The following is a 23,732-nucleotide window of genomic DNA, read 5'->3' as shown; positions in this document are numbered from 1 at the left end:
TAAATATTGTGCGTTTTCAAAAAATATAACTAATTTAGATATTATCTATATGTATAGAAAGTAGAGCAAATATTTCATTCAGTAATTATAGAAATAAATTGATGGGCAGGGAAGAAGGCTCATCTTCAGAAACCATTATGGAATCAATTTTTATTTTGATTAGATCCAAAATTTACTCGTGTTGTACAACTCCTTAATTATTGTTTGTGAGAGTATTTCCTGGCTTAATGGTAGGCAATACCTTCAACCAATTCTATTTGTCCTAAAGCATACACAAGTTTATAAATGTTTTCTAGGTGACCAAGTGAGTAGAAGAGGTGCTTTAACCGGAGGTTTTTATGATACTCGACGATCCAGACTTGATCTCCAGAAAAGTAAATTAGAGTTGACAGAAAAACTAGAAAACCAAGAAAAAGAATATGCTGAACATAAATCAAAGTTAGAAACATTAGAAGGCAAAATGAACAATATAGTTAGTGAAATGCAGAAAACTGAAACAAGAAATAGTAAAAATAAGTAAGTACTAGAGTTATACCCCAGAGTGGAGGGGCATTAAGTGTTCCCCTTTTCTGTACCTACTCTCTTTTGTATGTATGTCCGTACATATGACGTCCCGATCATTGGTATAGTTTGGCTCCACTAAATGTTATTAAACTTTTACACAATGCTTATTACCACATAGCTCACATCAAGTTGAATTTTATTGATCTTGAGTAATGTCCCTTTATACATGTAAGCGTGGACATCATCAGTGTCCCATGGACACATTTTCAATTTATTTCTTTATAACAATCCAATATTCCATTGAGTTAACATTGTAGTTTTAAAAGTTCTGTTTGTCAACCTCTGGTGAGTTTTATGCTCATTCCAAGCTTTACAAGGGTGTTCAATAAAAACATACAAGGATCCCAGAAAAGGCACTTCCAAATCTCAACTATGGGTTGGTGTCATCTGTAATATTATATATTATATATATATACTTTATTCTGATAAACCGCTGTAAATACAAAGGTACACAGAAGAACATAGATATTATACAATATTACAAAGGTACATATGTTAGGGAAATAAGCAATACAATAGAAATACATGAATATGTTTACATGTTAAAAGTGTGCAGTGTATATCAAATGGAAGACCTTAAAATATGACAGAGGAGGGAGAAAGTTAATTAAGAGAATCTAATTTATCGTTTATAACTCTAATGAAATTGCACAAATTTCTAAACTTTGACTGTGGAAATGTCAGTGAAATTTTGGTATTTTTCAAGGTAATTGTCCCATTTTTAAAGTGCCTTCCCTAGGTACCATGTATGTTTTAATTGAACATCCCTTAGTTCAAGTTTAACTTTTCAGTATGAATTTGATCATGCTACTACTGTCACTCGTATATTAAAGTATTGTCGTTATGGTAAGTTCACAATAATTTATATTTTCAAGTATGTTATTTATATTACAGAGATACCTTTGATAAAATGAGAGCAGATTTACGATTAATGACTGAAGAACTGAATTCTATAGAAAAGTCCAAGTCACCAAAGGTAAGTAAAGGTTTTACAATTGTGTTAAACAATATATGAGCTGTGTCAGGTAAATATCGACCTTATGCAAGTGCACATATACATGTACACGTATAAGACTTTGATTGCTCTTGGAATAATCAAATTCAAAATATAAGATGAATTATGGTCTATTTTGTGTGGTTCTTCTATCAACTCAATTTCAAACAGATTTCATAAGGACGATTTATATCTGACACTGCTTTAAATTCTATAAACATATTCCAGCTAAACTCATATGAACAGATTAAGTTGATAGTTAAACTTTGATAGTTAAACCGGTTTATACTGAACCACTTTTTTTACTCAGAACAAAATTGTTTGTTTTACAGGTATTCACTTTAAACAGATTTCATCGTATCTTAAATAACTTCTTGATGAATTGGGGGAAAAAAGTAGCAACAAATGTTAGTACTTTATACAACTTGAGCTCACTGTTTTCCTTGCTTTGTTTTGCCATTCCTTTTGAGTACTTCAGTGCTTTGATTAAACATTATTTTTATTTATAAAACAGGAGAAGAGTGTTGCCAGTTTACACTCCAGTTTAGAAGCCATGCAAGGCTCAGCTGCGTCTCTGAACGAAGAATTGGGTTCAGATTTATTATCACAACTCAGTGTGGAGGACCAGGGAGAAGTCGACAAACTAAATGATACAATTAAACAGCTGACTCAGCAAAATAAAGAGGCGTTAACAGAAAGAATCAGGGTAGGAAAGATAAAAGAAATCTCTAAGAGTTAAAATCATATATAGATATAAGAAGATGTGGTATAAGTGCCAATGAGACAACTCTCCATCCAAGTCACAATTTGTAAAAGTAAACCATTATAATTCAATGTACGGTCTTCAACACAGAGCCTTGGCTCACACCGAACAGCAAGCTATAAGGGGCCCATAAAATGACTAGTGTAAAACCATTCAAACAGGAAAACCAACAGTTTAATCAATATAAAAAACGAGAAACACTTATTAACCACATCAACGAACGACAACCACTATATCAGATTATATTGATTTGAATTTTTTGACAAACAACTAAAAAATCACTAAATTTATTTTCTTTTATAAAGGAAATGATTTCAAATTGCCATCCAGAGAATCAAGTTAGTATGTTTCAAGTAACTTTATAGATTATAAAAATAATATATGTAAATTCACTTTTATGTAGCTTGAAGTGGACAAAGATAAATTCAAGAACTTACTACACAGTAATTTAACTATATAACTGCTTTTTTGTAGCTTGAAGGTGACAAAAACAAATTAGAGAATTTACTACACAATAACTTGATGAAAAAAAGAGATCGACTAACCAATGATCTACAAGAAGTATCTGTAGAAGATAGAAAGAATAAATTAGAATCTCTCAATCAGGAATTACAAACAGTGGATGATAGGGTACAGGAAATCAAATCTCATACTAAAGGTAGGTTCACATGTCGCATCGTATCTCAAAAACGGTTAATGATTATTGCTTAAAACTTTACACACTTCTTAGTTATATTAATCTTAAGATCTGTATACTTTTTGGTGATAATTAAAAATTTTATTTAAGAGTAAGTCTGTTTTTTTGTAAAAAAAAAAAAGGGGGGGGAGGGGTGTCACATGTTACAAATGATTAATGATTATTGCTTAAAACTGTACACAGTTCTTATTTATATTAATCTAAAGATCTGTATGCGTTTTGGGGATGATTCAAAATTTTATTTTAGGGTAATTGATTTTTTTGTTAAAATAAAAGGGGGGGGGGGGGGGATCACATGTCGCACCGTATCTCAGAAACCATTTATGATTATTGCATATAACTTCACACACAAGACGAAGGGCATATCATACACTTATGACGCAGCTGTTTATTTCTGGAGTAGTAAATTTCCACTGTACTTGACATCAACCTATAGTAGATTATAAAATGAACCTTCCTTGGGTCACATGTAGGATTTTATGGAATGGCCCTTACTGAATACATATTTTGACAAGATAATTATAAAAAAATGATATTGAAAATCAATATCACTTTTTATATATAGGGGTGACCTTGTTCTTAGGTACTCTGTTTCATATTGAGTTTTTATTTCACTTGGTAACATGCAATAAATTTGACGTATTTGCTTTGCAGAATTAGATGGACAATTAGAGAAAATGAACAAAGAACAGAAATCTTTACAGAACAATATGGAGCATTGGAAGGTAAGAACAACTGAACCATTCAATAGACAAATTGTAATATGTATCTTCTCTCCATTAGATTGTTCTAGAATTAGAAAGGTAACAGAAGATTTGTGTGTGATATACCTCAATACCAAAGAGAAAAAATATTTGTTTAAGAAACCATTGGGTGTCTCTATGACCCAATACCATTGTTAAATATCTTATACCATCATCAAATATTCCCTACCACAGATCAACCTTTCGATAAATAACTGCAAAAATGTGTACTATATTTACCTGTGTAGCCACATGGGAAAGCAGGTAAAGTAAACACTGGACTCTTTCCTTCCATTTGTCGGGAAAGCAGGTAAAGTAAACACTGGACTCTTTCCTTCCATTTGTCGGGAAAGCAGGTAAAGTAAACACTGGACTCTTTCCTTCCATTTGTCGGGAAAGCAGGTAAAGACACTGGACTCTTTCCTTCCATTTGTCGGGAAAGCAGGTATAGTAAACACTGGACTCTTTCCTTCCATTTGTCGGGAAAGCAGGTATAGTAAACACTGGACTCTTTCCTTCCATTTGTCGGGAAAGTAGGTATAGTAAACACTGGACTCTTTCCTTCCATTTGTCGGGAAAGCAGGTATAGTAAACACTGGACTCTTTCCTTCCATTTGTCAGGAAAGTAGGTATAGTAAACACTGGACTCTTTCCTTCCATTTGTCAGGAAAGCAGGTATACTGTGGATTCATTATATTTCGTTGGATATCAATTTTCGTGGTATTCGTGGGAACAGGTAAACCACGAAATTAAATGTTCAACGAATATCACATTTTCTATAGGCTAGTAAGCAGATTTCTGCAAAACCACGAAATCAAATATCCACGAACATGTAAATTTTCCTTAATCCACGAAAATTGGTACCCACGAAAATAAATGAATCCACAGTAGTAAACACTGGACTCTTTCCTTCCATTTGTCAGGAAAGCAGGTATAGTAAACACTGGACTCTTTCCTTCCATTTGTCGGGAAAGCAGGTATAGTAAACACTGGACTCTTTCCTTCCATTTGTCCTTCATTCCTAAAGACAACAAAAAGGACACTTTCATTAAAAGTTTCTTGGCTTCTATGAAAAAAAATGATTTAATATTTAGTCTCATTCAACAGTCTTCATGATAAACTATTGAATCCACAAACTATTGAATCCACAAACTATTGAATCCACAAACTCGAAGCTCAATTTTACAAATTTTTACAAGCCTGGTCTGGTGATCTTGTGGTTAAAGCATGAAGACTGATCAATGTACAGGGAAAATTTTCATCTAATATCTCATTGCTCTTATTGAAGGGAATGATTTTATTTTTAGCCACTACCTTTTTGCTGATAGATAGAAAATTTACAACTTACATTGTACAAAGAAAATAACAACCCATATGGCATGAAAACATTCTGAGTAATATGGATATAACCAAAGATCATACAATTGTTTGCTTTACCTACTAAGTTAAAAAACACTATTTTTAGCATATTTTGATTCATAAATGTTATTTGAATTTGTTGATTTCATATATTATAGAATGCGTAATTCATATAAATTGGACAATATGCAATTAATCCTTCTTTATGACTGATGATGTGTTCTTTATATGTGACATCTTCAGACATGGTCACATCACCTTTTTATGCCTCACCTACAATAGTAAAGGGGCATTATGTTTTCTGGTTTGTGCATCCGTCCGTCCGTCCGTCCGTCCGTCTGTCCCGTTTCAGTTTTTGATCAGGGTAGTTTTTGATGAAGCTGAAGTCCAATAAACTTGAAATCTAGTACACATGTTCCCCATGATATGATCTTTCTAATTTTAATGCCAATTTAAAGTTTTGACCCCAATTTCATGGTTTACTGAACAAAGAAAATGATAGTGCGAAGATCAGAATAAAGTTTTGGTTAAAGTTTTTGGTCAAGGTAGTTTTTGATGAAGTTGAAGTCACATCAACTTGAAACTTAGTACACATGTTCCCTATGATAAGATCTTTCTAATTTTAATTCCAAATTTATGTTTTGACCCCAATTTCACGGTCCACTGAACATGGAAAATGATAGTGCGAGAGGGGCATCCTTGTACTATGGACACATTCATGTTTAATAAAGTCTCAATAAGAATAAGAGGAAGCATGAAAACTTGTCATAATCAAATTTTGACTAATGAAGAACTGAGATCAAATGTAGCATGTGTTGATTAAATAAAAATAATCAGAAGGTCAGAAAAAGGACAAATCTAATAAGAATTAAAGAAATGAAAATATTGAATAACTTAGTTAGTTATACATATATATTTTAGGCTCAAGAAAAAGAATTTCAAGACAAGATTAGTGATGATGCAAAAGAACTGGATAAAATGACAAATAAACAGAGTCTTTTTATAAAAAAGGTACAATTTATTTTTTTAGAAACTTGTATGTTGATATATTAATGTACGCATGATAAACTACAAAGAGAATAAAGAGTTCCTGTAGAGTGATAGTGATGAATGTTCAATCTCATATACTGTTAACAAAAATAGGAAAAGATAGTTCATTTAAAGTTGCTTTCATTTCATAGAAAACTATACGTTAGCCATACTTGTGCTGAAAAATTCAACATACCTTAAATTGCATATTACACTGGTTCCTGAAAGTTTGATAGTACAAACACAGGTACTTCTGATCATAGCAACAGGGCAAATTAGCCAACCTATCTTAAGGATGTACTTAGGTGAGGTTTTGGAATTTTTGTCAAATGTTCGGATTCCTTGGTGTTTAATCATACAATACAATATAAAATATTTTGCCCCATAACACCCGTTTATTTTTTTATATAAGACTTAATAGCTCATGAAAGGTCATTTACCCAAATTTTAGAAGATTCTTGATTTTCTTTCTTTTGTTTTGAGACCCAAATAATACCAATGCAAATATAAGGTAAAAGTCCGAGTCAGCCTTTTCCCGCCATATTTTAAATATCAAATATCTCGAAAAGCAGGTCCATGATCTATCAATATTTTTAGCTTATCTTTGTCCTTAATTGATGCTCTACCAGCTTATAGTATCAATTTATATTTCTTAATTTATTTATTTTTACCTAACCTAACCTAAGTACATCCTTAATGTCAAATATTTATTTTCTTTTTCAAGAGAAACTTTCAACAAGAGTTCTGCAGTGATCAAAAGTTCTGAAACTTTCATTTGATACATGTTTTAATTTTTAACAAAGTTACAGTTACGTGTAGGTACAATTTTGTTAAAAATATGGACAACTTTCTTGTATGATTTCTGTGATGGGTCAGAATTATAAACCTAAAGCTTGAGTTTTGTACACAATTTAAAATAGATATAATTTTTGTTTACAGAAAGATGAGTGTATGAAAAAGATTCGAGAATTAGGATCTTTGCCAAGTGATGCATTCGAAAAATACCAGAATCTGAGTTCAAAACAGGTATACAGTTAATAAGTATTTAAAACCATACAAAAGAATATGTTTGTTTGCCCTAACCAGTCAGAGACAAAAAAAAGTGCTGAAATCAAAAATCTTTTTTGGTTCACATGATTGGTTTTCTTTTGCTACTTGTCTGTATTCATCTTTAATTTGTTGCATAGAATAACCAGATCCAATCTGACAGTGCTTCATCACATGACAATTTGTGTTATGTGTAATAGGTTTTAATTGATAAGGATGCAAGAGCCTGACAACATTACTGTCTCCTAAATAAAATTTGATTCAAATCAAAACCTGTAAAGTCCAACAGACTATATTGTTTTGAAAACAAGAAAAACATGGGTAAAAGTGTTTGATGAAGTGTGTGATGACAATTTCATGTTGAGGAATACTGATAAAATTTGTGTGACTGTCTCAGACCATCACAACACTCATCAGGGCCTGATTTAGAGGAAACAATCTAAGTTGTTCTGTTATTTCGATTTTCCCTTAAAATGTGCCACATTTGTTGTAAATAAATACACTTCTTTAAGAAATGAGTCCTTAACCAATAAAATATTTCAATACAATCCCAAAGATATAACAGCTTTAATTAATGTCAGCTTCCTTTACATTGATTACTGGTATATATTCTTATAATCTATGTATTAAATCACAGAGTCTTTGGTATCACGATTGATTTAAGCATGATATATACTTCAGAAATAATTCATGGGGGCTTGAATGTATCGTGATATTACCACGGGTTGGCCCTTTATGCAATATATTTTACCCTGATCGATAGCCCGTGGTAAAATCATGATATATTCAAGCCCTCATAAATTATTTCGATTCTAATAGGACAAATACTGCAATTCTTTTGGATCGAATCGCTCTAGGTTGAGGCTAATATTTGCTGTTCCTATAAATAAACGCACTATTAAATTGGTGTAAAAGAACGGAGCAAACTGAATTGGTGACACGCTTAAACTGTTTACAATAATGTATTAAGATAGTTTTGGATGAATTTAAATACAATAACGTATTAAGATAGTTTTGGATGAATTTAAATACAATAACGTATTAAGATAGTTTTGGATGAATTTAAATGATAATTAACTTAAATGTCTAAAATGTTTGAAAAGAAGCTTATGAAACATTTTAGCATCATTTGTTTACGTTTCCTTGTGATGATTTTTTGGTTTCACAGGGGTGTATTTTCCTGTAAAATGCTTATATTTTTACATCATTGTTCTATGACGTTGGGAAACTAATTCATAAAAATACATATGACTCTGGAGTACAATTGGAACAGCCCAGGCAATATATTCATATTTTACCACGGGTGTGTACTCAAAGTGTTTGAAGGACATCATGTTAGAATGTGTGATGTTTTTTAATTCTTATACGGCAATTCTTTTGGATCGAAGCGCTCTCTGTTTTTTAACATCCAAAGTTTATCAATTTTTTGAACCAAATGAATATAGTTGAGGAATCTATTAGTGAACTGAAGCTGACAGCTGAACTCGTTGATTTGGGTTAATTTATTACACCATTTGTTGCAATTTATTTATTTACTTTAAGCTAACATTTAACCAACATTTTCCATTTTAAACCAATACATATTTGGTTTTAACAAATTTTCCCTTGATTTCAGTTGTTTAAGAAATTAGAACAGTGCAATACAGAACTAAAGAAATACAGTCATGTGAACAAGAAAGCTCTAGATCAGTTTGTCAACTTCTCCGACCAAAAAGAAAAACTCATCAAAAGAAAAGAGGAATTAGATAGTGCACATAAGGTAAATCATTGTTAATTCTACATTGAGGAATTAGATAGTGCACATAAGGTAAATCATTGTTAATTCTACATTGAGGAATTAGATAGTGCACATAAGGTAAATCATTGTTAATTCTACATTGAGGAATTAGATAGTGCACATAAGGTAAATCATTGTTAATTCTACATTTGTTGTGGATACAGTGTCATTAGATAGTGCACATAAGGTAAAGCATTGTTAATTCTACATTGGTTGTGGATACAGTGTCATTAGATAGTGCACATAAGGTAAATCATTGTTAATTCTACATTGGTTGTGGATACAGTGTCATTAGATAGTGCACATAAGGTAAATCATTGTTAATTCTACATTGGTTGTGGATACAGTGTCATTAGATAGTGCACATAAGGTAAATCATTGTTAATTCTACATTGGTTGTGGATACAGTGTCATTAGATAGTGCACATAAGGTAAATCATTGTTAATTCTACATTTGTTGTGGATACAGTGTCATTAGATAGTGCACATAAGGTAAATCATTGTTAATTCTACATTTGTTGTGGATACAGTGTCATTAGATAGTGCACATAAGGTAAATCATTGTTAATTCTACATTGGTTGTGGATACAGAGTCATTAGATAGTGCACATAAGGTAAATCATTGTTAATTCTACATTGGTTGTGGATACAGAGTCATTAGATAGTGCACATAAGGTAAAGCATTGTTAATTCTACATTGGTTGTGGATACAGTGTCATTAGATAGTGCACATAAGGTAAAGCATTGTTAATTCTACATTTGTTGTGGATACAGTGTCATTAGATAGTGCACATAAGGTAAAGCATTGTTAATTCTACATTTGTTGTGGATACAGTGTCATTAGATAGTGCACATAAGGTAAATCATTGTTAATTCTACATTGGTTGTGGATACAGTGTCATTAGATAGTGCACATAAGGTAAAGCATTGTTAATTCTACATTGGTTGTGGATACAGTGTCATTAGATAGTGCACATAAGGTAAATCATTGTTAATTCTACATTGGTTGTGGATACAGTGTCATTAGATAGTGCACATAAGGTAAAGCATTGTTAATTCTACATTGGTTGTGGATACAGTGTCATTAGATAGTGCACATAAGGTAAATCATTGTTAATTCTACATTGGTTGTGGATACAGAGTCATTAGATAGTGCACATAAGGTAAAGCATTGTTAATTCTACATTGGTTGTGGATACAGTGTCATTAGATAGTGCACATAAGGTAAAGCATTGTTAATTCTACATTTGTTGTGGATACAGTGTCATTAGATAGTGCACATAAGGTAAAGCATTGTTAATTCTACATTTGTTGTGGATACAGTGTCATTAGATAGTGCACATAAGGTAAATCATTGTTAATTCTACATTGGTTGTGGATACAGTGTCATTAGATAGTGCACATAAGGTAAAGCATTGTTAATTCTACATTGGTTGTGGATACAGTGTCATTAGATAGTGCACATAAGGTAAATCATTGTTAATTCTACATTGGTTGTGGATACAGTGTCATTAGATAGTGCACATAAGGTAAAGCATTGTTAATTCTACATTGGTTGTGGATACAGTGTCATTAGATAGTGCACATAAGGTAAAGCATTGTTAATTCTACATTTGTTGTGGATACAGAGTCATTAGATAGTGCACATAAGGTAAATCATTGTTAATTCTACATTTGTTGTGGATACAGTGTCATTAGATAGTGCACATAAGGTAAATCATTGTTAATTCTACATTGGTTGTGGATACAGTGTCATTAGATAGTGCACATAAGGTAAATCATTGTTAATTCTACATTGGTTGTGGATACAGTGTCATTAGATAGTGCACATAAGGTAAAGCATTGTTAATTCTACATTTGTTGTGGATACAGTGTCATTAGATAGTGCACATAAGGTAAATCATTGTTAATTCTACATTGGTTGTGGATACAGTGTAGAGGAATTAGATAGTGCACATAAGGTAAATCATTGTTAATTCTACATTGGTTGTGGATACAGTGTCATTAGATAGTGCACATAAGGTAAATCATTGTTAATTCTACATTGGTTGTGGATACAGTGTCATTAGATAGTGCACATAAGGTAAATCATTGTTAATTCTACATTGGTTGTGGATACAGTGTCATTAGATAGTGCACATAAGGTAAATCATTGTTAATTCTACATTGGTTGTGGATACAGTGTCATTAGATAGTGCACATAAGGTAAATCATTGTTAATTCTACATTGGTTGTGGATACAGTGTCATTAGATAGTGCACATAAGGTAAATCATTGTTAATTCTACATTTGTTGTGGATACAGTGTCATTAGATAGTGCACATAAGGTAAATCATTGTTAATTCTACATTGGTTGTGGATACAGTGTCATTAGATAGTGCACATAAGGTAAATCATTGTTAATTCTACATTGGTTGTGGATACAGTGTCATTAGATAGTGCACATAAGGTAAAGCATTGTTAATTCTACATTTGTTGTGGATACAGTGTCATTAGATAGTGCACATAAGGTAAAGCATTGTTAATTCTACATTTGTTGTGGATACAGTGTCATTAGATAGTGCACATAAGGTAAAGCATTGTTAATTCTACATTTGTTGTGGATACAGTGTCATTAGATAGTGCACATAAGGTAAAGCATTGTTAATTCTACATTTGTTGTGGATACAGTGTCATTAGATAGTGCACATAAGGTAAATCATTGTTAATTCTACATTGGTTGTGGATACAGTGTCATTAGATAGTGCACATAAGGTAAATCATTGTTAATTCTACATTGGTTGTGGATACAGTGTCATTAGATAGTGCACATAAGGTAAATCATTGTTAATTCTACATTGGTTGTGGATACAGTGTCATTAGATAGTGCACATAAGGTAAATCATTGTTAATTCTACATTGGTTGTGGATACAGTGTCATTAGATAGTGCACATAAGGTAAATCATTGTTAATTCTACATTGGTTGTGGATACAGTGTCATTAGATAGTGCACATAAGGTAAAGCATTGTTAATTCTACATTTGTTGTGGATACAGTGTCATTAGATAGTGCACATAAGGTAAATCATTGTTAATTCTACATTGGTTGTGGATACAGTGTCATTAGATAGTGCACATAAGGTAAATCATTGTTAATTCTACATTGGTTGTGGATACAGTGTCATTAGATAGTGCACATAAGGTAAATCATTGTTAATTCTACATTGGTTGTGGATACAGTGTCATTAGATAGTGCACATAAGGTAAATCATTGTTAATTCTACATTGGTTGTGGATACAGTGTAGAGGAATTAGATAGTGCACATAAGGTAAATCATTGTTAATTCTACATTGGTTGTGGATACAGTGTCATTAGATAGTGCACATAAGGTAAATCATTGTTAATTCTACATTGGTTGTGGATACAGTGTAGAGGAATTAGATAGTGCACATAAGGTAAATCATTGTTAATTCTACATTGGTTGTGGATACAGTGTCATTAGATAGTGCACATAAGGTAAATCATTGTTAATTCTACATTGGTTGTGGATACAGTGTAGAGGAATTAGATAGTGCACATAAGGTAAATCATTGTTAATTCTACATTGGTTGTGGATACAGTGTCATTAGATAGTGCACATAAGGTAAATCATTGTTAATTCTACATTGGTTGTGGATACAGTGTCATTAGATAGTGCACATAAGGTAAATCATTGTTAATTCTACATTGGTTGTGGATACAGTGTCATTAGATAGTGCACATAAGGTAAATCATTGTTAATTCTACATTGGTTGTGGATACAGTGTCATTAGATAGTGCACATAAGGTAAATCATTGTTAATTCTACATTTGTTGTGGATACAGTGTCATTAGATAGTGCACATAAGGTAAATCATTGTTAATTCTACATTGGTTGTGGATACAGTGTCATTAGATAGTGCACATAAGGTAAATCATTGTTAATTCTACATTGGTTGTGGATACAGTGTCATTAGATAGTGCACATAAGGTAAATCATTGTTAATTCTACATTGGTTGTGGATACAGTGTCATTAGATAGTGCACATAAGGTAAATCATTGTTAATTCTACATTGGTTGTGGATACAGTGTCATTAGATAGTGCACATAAGGTAAATCATTGTTAATTCTACATTGGTTGTGGATACAGTGTCATTAGATAGTGCACATAAGGTAAATCATTGTTAATTCTACATTGGTTGTGGATACAGTGTCATTAGATAGTGCACATAAGGTAAATCATTGTTAATTCTACATTGGTTGTGGATACAGTGTCATTAGATAGTGCACATAAGGTAAATCATTGTTAATTCTACATTGGTTGTGGATACAGTGTCATTAGATAGTGCACATAAGGTAAATCATTGTTAATTCTACATTGGTTGTGGATACAGTGTAGAGGAATTAGATAGTGCACATAAGGTAAATCATTGTTAATTCTACATTGGTTGTGGATACAGTGTCATTAGATAGTGCACATAAGGTAAATCATTGTTAATTCTACATTTGTTGTGGATACAGTGTCATTAGATAGTGCACATAAGGTAAAGCATTGTTAATTCTACATTGGTTGTGGATACAGAGTCATTAGATAGTGCACATAAGGTAAATCATTGTTAATTCTACATTGGTTGTGGATACAGTGTCATTAGATAGTGCACATAAGGTAAATCATTGTTAATTCTACATTGGTTGTGGATACAGTGTCATTAGATAGTGCACATAAGGTAAATCATTGTTAATTCTACATTGGTTGTGGATACAGTGTCATTAGATAGTGCACATAAGGTAAATCATTGTTAATTCTACATTGGTTGTGGATACAGTGTCATTAGATAGTGCACATAAGGTAAATCATTGTTAATTCTACATTGGTTGTGGATACAGTGTCATTAGATAGTGCACATAAGGTAAATCATTGTTAATTCTACATTGGTTGTGGATACAGTGTCATTAGATAGTGCACATAAGGTAAATCATTGTTAATTCTACATTGGTTGTGGATACAGTGTCATTAGATAGTGCACATAAGGTAAATCATTGTTAATTCTACATTGGTTGTGGATACAGTGTCATTAGATAGTGCACATAAGGTAAATCATTGTTAATTCTACATTGGTTGTGGATACAGTGTCATTAGATAGTGCACATAAGGTAAATCATTGTTAATTCTACATTGGTTGTGGATACAGTGTCATTAGATAGTGCACATAAGGTAAATCATTGTTAATTCTACATTGGTTGTGGATACAGTGTCATTAGATAGTGCACATAAGGTAAATCATTGTTAATTCTACATTGGTTGTGGATACAGTGTCATTAGATAGTGCACATAAGGTAAATCATTGTTAATTCTACATTTGTTGTGGATACAGTGTCATTAGATAGTGCACATAAGGTAAAGCATTGTTAATTCTACATTGGTTGTGGATACAGTGTCATTAGATAGTGCACATAAGGTAAAGCATTGTTAATTCTACATTGGTTGTGGATACAGTGTCATTAGATAGTGCACATAAGGTAAAGCATTGTTAATTCTACATTTGTTGTGGATACAGTGTCATTAGATAGTGCACATAAGGTAAATCATTGTTAATTCTACATTTGTTGTGGATACAGTGTCATTAGATAGTGCACATAAGGTAAATCATTGTTAATTCTACATTTGTTGTGGATACAGTGTCATTAGATAGTGCACATAAGGTAAATCATTGTTAATTCTACATTTGTTGTGGATACAGTGTCATTATAGCACAGATATTGCTTTAGAGTTATAAAAAAGATGAGGGTTATATTCCATTATATCAATAAATGTTTTTTTTTAATGTGTATTATATTTTTAAAGATATTTTGTTTTATTAACTTTATCATTGATCAGGTGGAATGTGAACTGTCTATTTCTAGTTTGTACTTGCATGCAAGAAACTTATCAAAAACCTAAGATGCAGTTTTATATCTCTTGACTTTTCCAAAACTTTTAAATGATATTGGTTTTTTTTTCGAACTGAAAATAGTTTTCTGATTTTTTATTTTTTTTACTTATCTTGTTGTTGTTTTTAGTTTTACCATTAAATTGTAAGTTTCTTTTTGAATTGTGAGCTTTGAACGTCTGCCTCATTCTTATGGACTCACAAGATAATATAATTGTTGTAATAAACATAGAGAGAGAATCAGTTTTAATGACAAATATTTTTTTTATGTTTCAGTCCATTTTAGATTTGATGAATGCTTTGGATCACAGAAAGTATGAAGCAATACAGTTAACATTTAAACAGGTAAAGATGTTATTTATTTCTCCCACCAACAATGGCATTTTCTTCACTATCAAATTTTGTTGTTGCCAGGAGTTGAAATGTTCACGAGGTGCAACTTGCTTAAACACAAATTATATTTAAGATGTTCTCATTGGTGTAGCAGTATGATGTATGATAACATGGTTAAACCCAACTCATAGTGTGGACTCAATTTTAATATCCAATGTATTTTTATCAGTCTCCTCTGAGGAGAATTGTTTATAATTGTGTAAATTAAAAAAAATACTTAATTTTGTAGTTATTTGAGTAGAACTAAATAATCTAGATTTAATAAAAATTCTTATAATAATGGTATGCTGTAAAAAGATAGTTTTTAAACTTGTTCAGCAAAGTTGTGGATTTTCATTTGTTTTCATTGTTTATAGATATAAGAAGATGTGGTATGAGTGCCAATGAGACAAATCTCTATCCAATTTCCAATTTATAAAAGTAAACCATTATAGGTCAAAGTACGGAGCCTTGGCTCTCATCGAAAAGCAAGCTATAAAGGGACCCAGAAATAACTAGTGTTAAACAATTCAAAAGGAAAACCAATAGTCTAATCTATATAAAAAACAAGGAACAATTATGAACCACATCAACAAAGGAGTTTAAACATTTTAATGGTACCAAACCTTCACCCTTATATGAAACAATAGTGTAATATCACAACATAGAAAGACACACTATAAAATATCAATTAAAATGGCCTTACTCAATCAAAAGACATATTAACACAAATGACATACACTGAACAAATGAATTTGATGTATGACACAATGTAAACACAAAATCAATAAAATAAGGGATGAATAATTAAAGTATTATACCGCTGCGAAATATTAAACAATTTCAGAAAACAACAAAACCTGGTTTATATTATTAGCAGTTTGATTCCGCATCTTTTTAAAACATTGTTTCAATATAGGTGAAACAATAGCCACAAAATGATGTCATTAATTGTTAAAGTATTTTAATTGAAAAAGAATTTATATTGTAGGTGTCTAAGTATTTTAGTGAAATCTTTAAGAAGTTAGCGCCCCAGGGTCATGCTGTATTGGTGATGAAGAAAGGGGATATGGATCAAAATGTAAGAAAAAGAAGTATATAATTAAAATGCAGATCAGTTTTAAGATCCCCTTTTTAGCTCACCTGGCCCGAAGGGCCAAGTGAGCTTTTCCCATCACTTTGCGTCCGTCGTCGTCCGGCGTCCGTCGTCGTCGTCCGTTGTCAACTTTTACAAAAATCTTCTCCTCTGAAACTACTGGGCCAAATTAAACCAAACTTGGCCACAATCATCATTGGGGTATCTAGTTTAAAAAATGTGTGGCGTGACCCGGCCAACCAACCAAGATGGCCGCCATGGCTAAAAATAGAACATAGGGGTAAAATGCAGTTTTTGGGTTATAACTCAAAAACCAAAGCATTTAGAGCAAATCTGACTGGGGTAAAATTGTTTATCAGGTCAAGATCTATCTGCCCTGAAATTTTCAGATGAATCGGACAACCCGTTGTTGGGTTGCTGCCCCTGAATTGATAATTTTAAGGAAATTTTGCTGTTTTTGGTTATTATCTTGAATATTATTATAGATAGAGATAAACTGTTAACAGCAATAATGTTCAGCAAAGTAAGATTTACAAATAAGTCAACGTGACCGAAATGGTCAGATGACCCCTTTAGGAGTTATTGCCCTTTTTAGTCCATTTTTAACCATTTTTCGTAAATCTTAGTAATCTTTTACAAAAATCTCCTCTGAAACTACTGGGACAAATTAATCCAAACTTGGCCACAATCATCATTGGGGTATCTAGTTTAAAAAATGTGTGGCGTGACCCGGCCAACCAACCAAGATGGCCGCCATGGCTAAAAATAGAACATAGGGGTAAAATGCAGTTTTTGGCTTATAACTCAAAAACCAAAGCATTTAGAGCAAATCTGACCTGGGGTAAAATTGTTTATCAGGTCAAGATCTTTCTGCCCTCAAATTTTCAGATGAATCCGACAAACCGTTGTTGGGTTGCTGCCCCTGAATTGGGAATTTTAGGGAATTTTTGCTGTTTTTGGTTATTATCTTGAATATTATTATAGATAGAGATAAACTGTAAACAGCAATAATGTTCAGCAAAGTTAGATATACAAATAAGTCAACATGACCAAAATGGTCAGTTGACCCCTTTAGGAGTTATTGACCTTTATAGTCAATTTTTGACCATTTTTCGTAAATCTTAGAAATCTTTTACAAAATCTTCTCCTCTGAAACTACTGGGCCAAATTAATCCAAACTTGGCCACAATCATCTTTGGGGTATCCAGTTTAAAAAATGTGTGGCGTGACCCGGCCAACCAACCAAGATGGCCACCATGGCTAAAAATAGAACATGGGGGTAAAGTGCAGTTTTTGGCTTATAACTCAAAAACCAAAGCATTCAGAGCAAATCTGACACGGGGATAAAAGTGTTTATCAGGTCAAGATCTATCTGTCCTGAAATTTTCAGATGAATCGTACAACCTGTTGTTGGGTTGCTGCCCCTGAATTGGTATTTTTAAGGAAATTTTGCTGTTTTTGGTTATTATCTTGAATATTATTATACATAAAGATAAACTGTAAACAGTAATAATGTTCAGCAAAGTAAGATTTACAAATACGTCAACATGAACGAAATGGTCAGTTGACCCCTTTAGGAGTTATTGCCCTTTATAGTCAAATTTTAACCATTTTTCATAAATTTTAGTAATCTTTTACAAAAATCTTCTCCTCTGAAACTACTGGGCTAAATTAATACAAACTTGGCCACAATCATCATTTTTTGTTATTGTCTTGAATATTATTATAGATAGTGATAAACTGTAAACAGCAATAATGTTCAGCAAAACAAGATCTACAAATAAGTTTTTCATAACCAAAATAGTCAATTGACCCCTTAAGGAGTTATTGCCCTTTATAGTTAATTTTTAGCATTTTTCATAAATTTTTAGAAAATATTTTCCTCTGTAATTACTGGGCCAAGTTCATTATAGATAGAGATAATTGTAGCAACAAGAATGTTCAGTAAAGTAAATTCTATAAACACATCACCATTTCCAAAACACAATTATGTCATGAATTTATCTGTGTCCATTGTTTGATATGCACATAGACCAAGGTGAGCGACACAGGCTCTTGAGAGCCTCTAGTTGGTTATTATCTTGAATATTATTATAGATAGAGATAAACTGTAAACAGCAATAATGTTCAGCAAAGTAAGATCTACAAATAAGTCAACATGACCAAAATGGTCAGTTGACCACTTTAGGAGTTATTGCCCTTTATAGTCAATTTTTAACAATTTTTCGTAAATATTAGTAATCTTTTAGAAAAATCTTCTCCTCTGAAACTACTGGGCCAAATTTAACCAAACTTAGCCATAATTGGGGTATCTAGTTAAAAAAATGTGTCCGGTAACTCAGCCAACAAACCAAGATGGCCGCCATGGCTAAAAATTGAACATAGGGATAAAATGCAGTTTTTGGCTTATAACTCAAAAACCAAACCATTAAGAGCAAATCTGACAGGAAGTAAAATTGTTGATCAGGTCACGATCTATCTGCCCTGAAATTTTCAGATGAATCGGATAATCGGTTGTTAGGTTGCTGCCCCTGAATTGGTAATTTTGAGGAAATTTTGCTGTTTTTTTTGTTATCTTGAATATTATTATAGATAGAGATAAACTGTAAACAGCAATACTGTACAGCAAAGTAAGAACTAAAAATAAGTCACTATGACCAAAATAGTCAAAAATTGACCCCCTAAGGAGTTATTGCCCTTCATAGTCAATTTTTAACAATTTTCTTAAAATTTGAAAATTTTCAATAACATTTTCCACAGAAAGTACTGTTATAGATAGAGATAATTGTAAGCAGCAAGAATGTTTAGTAAAGTAAGATCTCCAAACACATCACCATCACCAAAACACAATTTTGTCATGAATCCATCTGTGTCCATTGTTTAATATTCACATAGACCAAGGTGAGCGACACAGGCTCTTTAGAGCCTCTAGTTTTAGTACATATCTGTTGGTTAATGACTTTAAAATAACATTTTAAGTTGGAAAAAAATTGTTTGTCTTTTTATAATTCATTAGATTCCAACATGTGAGCCTCAACATGTCCACTAGCCTTTTATGTTTGACATATTCAGTTTGACTATGATCTCATAGTTTTTCAAAGTATCCAAGTCATATTTGATAACATAGGCAATATTTTCCTGCAAGTGTTCTTGTTATAACTGTTGAGGCATTTTCTGATTTCACTTTAAAGAATCTTGTATAATGCCATATAATCAATGTATTCTTATCTTGAACTTTAAACCTGATGATAAAGTTATACAATGTTATTTTAGGGAGAAGATTGATATTAAAATTATACAATGTAATTTTAGGGAGAAGATTGATATTAAAGTTATACAATGTTATTTTAGGGAGAAGATTGATATTAAAGTTATACAATGTATTTTAGGGAGAAGATTGATATTAAAGTTATACAATGTAATTTTAGGGAGAAGATTGATATTAAAGTTACACAATGTTATTTTAGGGAGAAGATTGATATTAAAGTTATACAATGTTATTTTAGGGAGAATATTGATATTAAAGTTATACAATGTAATTTTAGGGAGAAGATTGATATTAAAGTTATACAATGTAATTTTAGGGAGAAGATTGATATTAAAGTTATACAATGTTATTTTAGGGAGAATATTGATATTAAAGTTATACAATGTAATTTTAGGGAGACGATTGACATGAAAGTTATACAATGTTATTTTAGGGAGAAGATTGATATTTAAGTTATACAATGTAATTTTAGGGAGACGATGAAGAAGGATCATCTCAGGAAGTACCTTTAGTTGAACAGTTCACAGGAGTTGGTATCAAAGTATCCTTCACTGGAAACAAGGCAGAAATGAGAGACATGCAGCAATTGTCTGGTGGACAGAAATCTCTGGTTGCTCTGACACTTATATTTGCCATACAGAAATGTGATCCTGCTCCTTTCTATCTGTTTGATGAGATTGACCAAGCTTTAGATTCTATCCATAGGAAAGCTGTTGCTGGTAAGATCAGTGGCAGTAGAATGTTAGCATTTTAGGATTTATTCAGTGGCTTCTTACATAAATCTTTAAGGTTTTATATATGATTAATAAGCTTTACTAAGACTTCTAATTTTGGTTTGAGATACAATTATTGCGCTATACTTAAATAAGGAGAACTAGTTAAATTTCTACTTTTGGTTTGAGATACAATTATTGAGCTATACTTCAACTTTCACTTTTGGTTTTAGATATGATAAATGAGCTATATTTAGACTTAAACTTTTGGTTTTAGATATGATTAATGAGTTATCAGAGGATGCCCAGTTCATCACTACAACCTTCAGACCAGAATTATTAGAGCATGCAGATAAATTCTATGGTGTCAAATTTAGGAACAAAGTATGTATACTTATATGATTTAGAAAATATGAATCTTCCTAGAGGCTTATTTTTTTTTTATCTTCCTCATGATGAGAGAACATAGTTTGAAATTTATACATTGAGATAGGAAAATATCCACATTTAGAGTAAACTTTTAATTGTGTTATGATTATTGATTAGTTTGTTTTAGGAATGATTTGTCATTGAATGATGTACCCCCCATCTTTTTTAATTTGTTTAATTTGTTTCAAGAGTGTTATATGTGATGTTTTATGTCCTATACCTATAAAGAAAAAATATTTGTAATACTATTCACTGCTATTGACACATTAGATTTGAAACCTCACGTGGTACTGGTAATTATACCCCATTATACCCAATGCAACAACATTATAGGGTATAATGTTTTTGACCCTTTGTCAGTCCATTCCTTGGTTTACTTTTATAAATTGTTATTTGGATGGAGAGTTGTCTTATTGGCACTCACACTACATCTTCCTATATCTACTTAGTCTATCAATTGAACATAGGTGATGTCAGTCTTTGAATTTATGAATCTGGTAAAACTTTGTTTGCCGTGTGACAATGAGGGGATGTGGATTTGTGAGCATGCTCACAAAAGTTCTATAAAAAATATAAAGATTTGATTCAAATTTTGAACATTAAGTTCATCAAATTTATAGAAAAAAAAGGTTTGAAAATTCATTTGAGAGGTGTAATGTATTAGATTATATGTGAATTAACAGGAATTTTTATTTTGTAGGTAAGTCATGTTGAATGTGTGAGTCGTGAAGAAGCCGAGGACTTTGTAGAGGATGACACAACACATGGCTGAATAATGATATTGGAACTTAAAAAATTAATGTTGAAGCCTATCACTGCCCAAAAATCTATAACAGATGATTATGTATTGGAGAAAAATTATCCGTCGAAAAATTTGTGCTTCGGTTATTTTACATTTTTATCAAAGATCAGAATGTTTTCAGAATTTTTGAGAAAACTTTTTAACATAGAATTATGAAAACAATTAGTGTGATTTGTGGTTAGCAGAGAAAATAGCAATTGAAAATTGGTATGTAAAAATGTGCTGAAAAGATAAATACTGGTCAACACCTTCATATGATTTATATTACTTTTGATCTTCCATTATAAGTAGTCCTAAAATTAAAAAGATAAATTTAGATGAATGAAAGCTCCAGAAACTAATGGAATTACACAATTTAATGTGGAATTATTTACTGCAGTCGTCATTGCTTAATAATTGTGTAATTTTTATTAAGATTCATTCAGTTTGATTGCAGTTCTCAGAAAGTCCACATGTGTCATACAGTTCATTATCACACATATGTACATACACAGTCACATATGTACAAACACAGTCACAAATGTACATACGCAAGGTTCAAATTTACCTTCTGTGAAAACATGTTGTATATGTTCATATCATTGTCCTGTAAATTATTTCATTGTCATCCAGAGTTTTAATGTTGTATTATATTTTCATGTAAAGTTCATTTATTTTTCATCTTTCATTATTAGAATTACATATGTTTAAAGTAAAATTATAACAATAAAAGATAAAACCTGAGAAAGTGTTGCTTATTAGTGTAATACCCTCTAGTTGTTTAGGTGCATCCTCCTGTAGAAGTAATATGTCAATCTGATTAAGTTTTTGTGTTTTGATCTATTATTCAATAGCTTAATTGATTTACATTTGTCATTTTGGAGCCTTTTATAGCTGACTATGCGGTATGGCCTTTGCACATTGTTGAAGACCATAATGTGGCCTTTAGTTGTTAATTTCTGTGTCATTTGGTCTCTTGTGGAATGTTGTCTTATTGGCAATATTAGAAATGTGCTAATAAATATTTCTTGCATATCAATATCAGAAATCTGTCTTTAAATACCTCTGGCACACTAATAGAAAAAAACCAACAGAAAACGCATCGTTTTAAAAACATAAAATATTTTCCTATCTGATCACACAGTTTGGACAAGAAACATCATCAACATATTCTTATTATAAAATTCTAAATGCAATACCTTGGATTTATCAATTTAAAACATATGTGTAAAATTACAAAAACAATCCCAATAAAAAAAATATTTGAAAAGTTTAAAGCACAGTTCCTAAGACTTATATCTGTGCAATATCCATATTAGAAATGTGAAACACCCAGTACCCATTACAAGCACATGAAACATACCATTATTAACAAGCTGAAAAACAGCCCATTTAATGTATAAATGTTGCATACCCGTATTAGAACACAGTCCGCATAAAAATATCTAAAACTTTCCAAAATTGATCACACAGTCCATATATAAGTTTCCAATAACATACAGTTATAAGAAAACAACAAAACAATACATTTGCCAAAATATCTGAAACAAAACATTATGTTATCACACATTTTGATGACCAGCAGTCTTAACATACTAGTATGAAAAAAACCAATAACACACAGTTCACTTGCAAATATCTGAAATACCTGAATTTAATAACAGAATACTGTTTGCCATCACCCTAAATATACTCTTACATGTATTAGAAAACAATAAAAAAAAAAGCTCATTTGCAAACATCTAAAACGTACCTGTATTTAATAACTTGGTTCTGATGGCTTGTACCCTAAACATACCTGTATCAGAAAACAACAATACGAACCCCTATTTGATAACATGTCTAATGACTATCACCCTTAAACAACCTGTATTAGAAAACCACAAAACACGTTTGCTTGCCAATAACTGAAAAGTACCCGTATTTCATAATACATTCCTGATGTCCAGCACCCTAAATACCTGTATTAGAAAACAACACTTGCAAATATCTGAAACGTCAAATTAAGAATGGAAATATAAACGGGGAACATGTCAAAGAGGCAACAAGCTGACCAAACTAGATAACAGCCGAAGACTAGCAATGGGTCTTGAACTTACCGAGCAAATCTCTCACCCAGAGGTGGGCCTCAGCTGGCCCCTAAATAAAAATGTGTACTAGTTCAGTGAAAA

At 31.8% G+C, this 23,732-nt stretch overlaps 1 protein-coding gene across 1 annotated transcript in view; it reads left to right on the top strand.

Annotated features, from left to right (window-relative positions):
• The window catches only part of LOC139518685 (structural maintenance of chromosomes protein 3-like), a 58,600-nt gene extending 36,291 nt beyond the window's left edge, over window positions 1-22,309 (top strand). Inside the window, exons 20-32 of the mRNA XM_071310156.1 lie at window positions 297-516; window positions 1,459-1,540; window positions 2,073-2,264; window positions 2,796-2,979; window positions 3,673-3,743; window positions 6,042-6,131; window positions 7,089-7,175; window positions 8,812-8,955; window positions 15,179-15,247; window positions 16,266-16,355; window positions 20,111-20,357; window positions 20,629-20,735; window positions 21,481-22,309. Of these exons, the coding sequence (XP_071166257.1) occupies window positions 297-516; window positions 1,459-1,540; window positions 2,073-2,264; window positions 2,796-2,979; window positions 3,673-3,743; window positions 6,042-6,131; window positions 7,089-7,175; window positions 8,812-8,955; window positions 15,179-15,247; window positions 16,266-16,355; window positions 20,111-20,357; window positions 20,629-20,735; window positions 21,481-21,552 (1,655 nt within the window). The 3' untranslated portion in view covers window positions 21,553-22,309. The remainder of the gene's footprint in view (window positions 1-296; window positions 517-1,458; window positions 1,541-2,072; window positions 2,265-2,795; window positions 2,980-3,672; window positions 3,744-6,041; window positions 6,132-7,088; window positions 7,176-8,811; window positions 8,956-15,178; window positions 15,248-16,265; window positions 16,356-20,110; window positions 20,358-20,628; window positions 20,736-21,480) is intronic.
• The last annotated feature ends 1,423 nt before the right edge of the window (window positions 22,310-23,732 follow it).

The sequence above is a fragment of the Mytilus edulis genome, chromosome 4, assembly GCF_963676685.1.
Source record: "Mytilus edulis chromosome 4, xbMytEdul2.2, whole genome shotgun sequence".
NCBI classification, from domain to species: Eukaryota; Metazoa; Mollusca; class Bivalvia; order Mytilida; family Mytilidae; genus Mytilus; species Mytilus edulis.
This window is presented reverse-complemented; position numbering and strand designations above follow the sequence as displayed.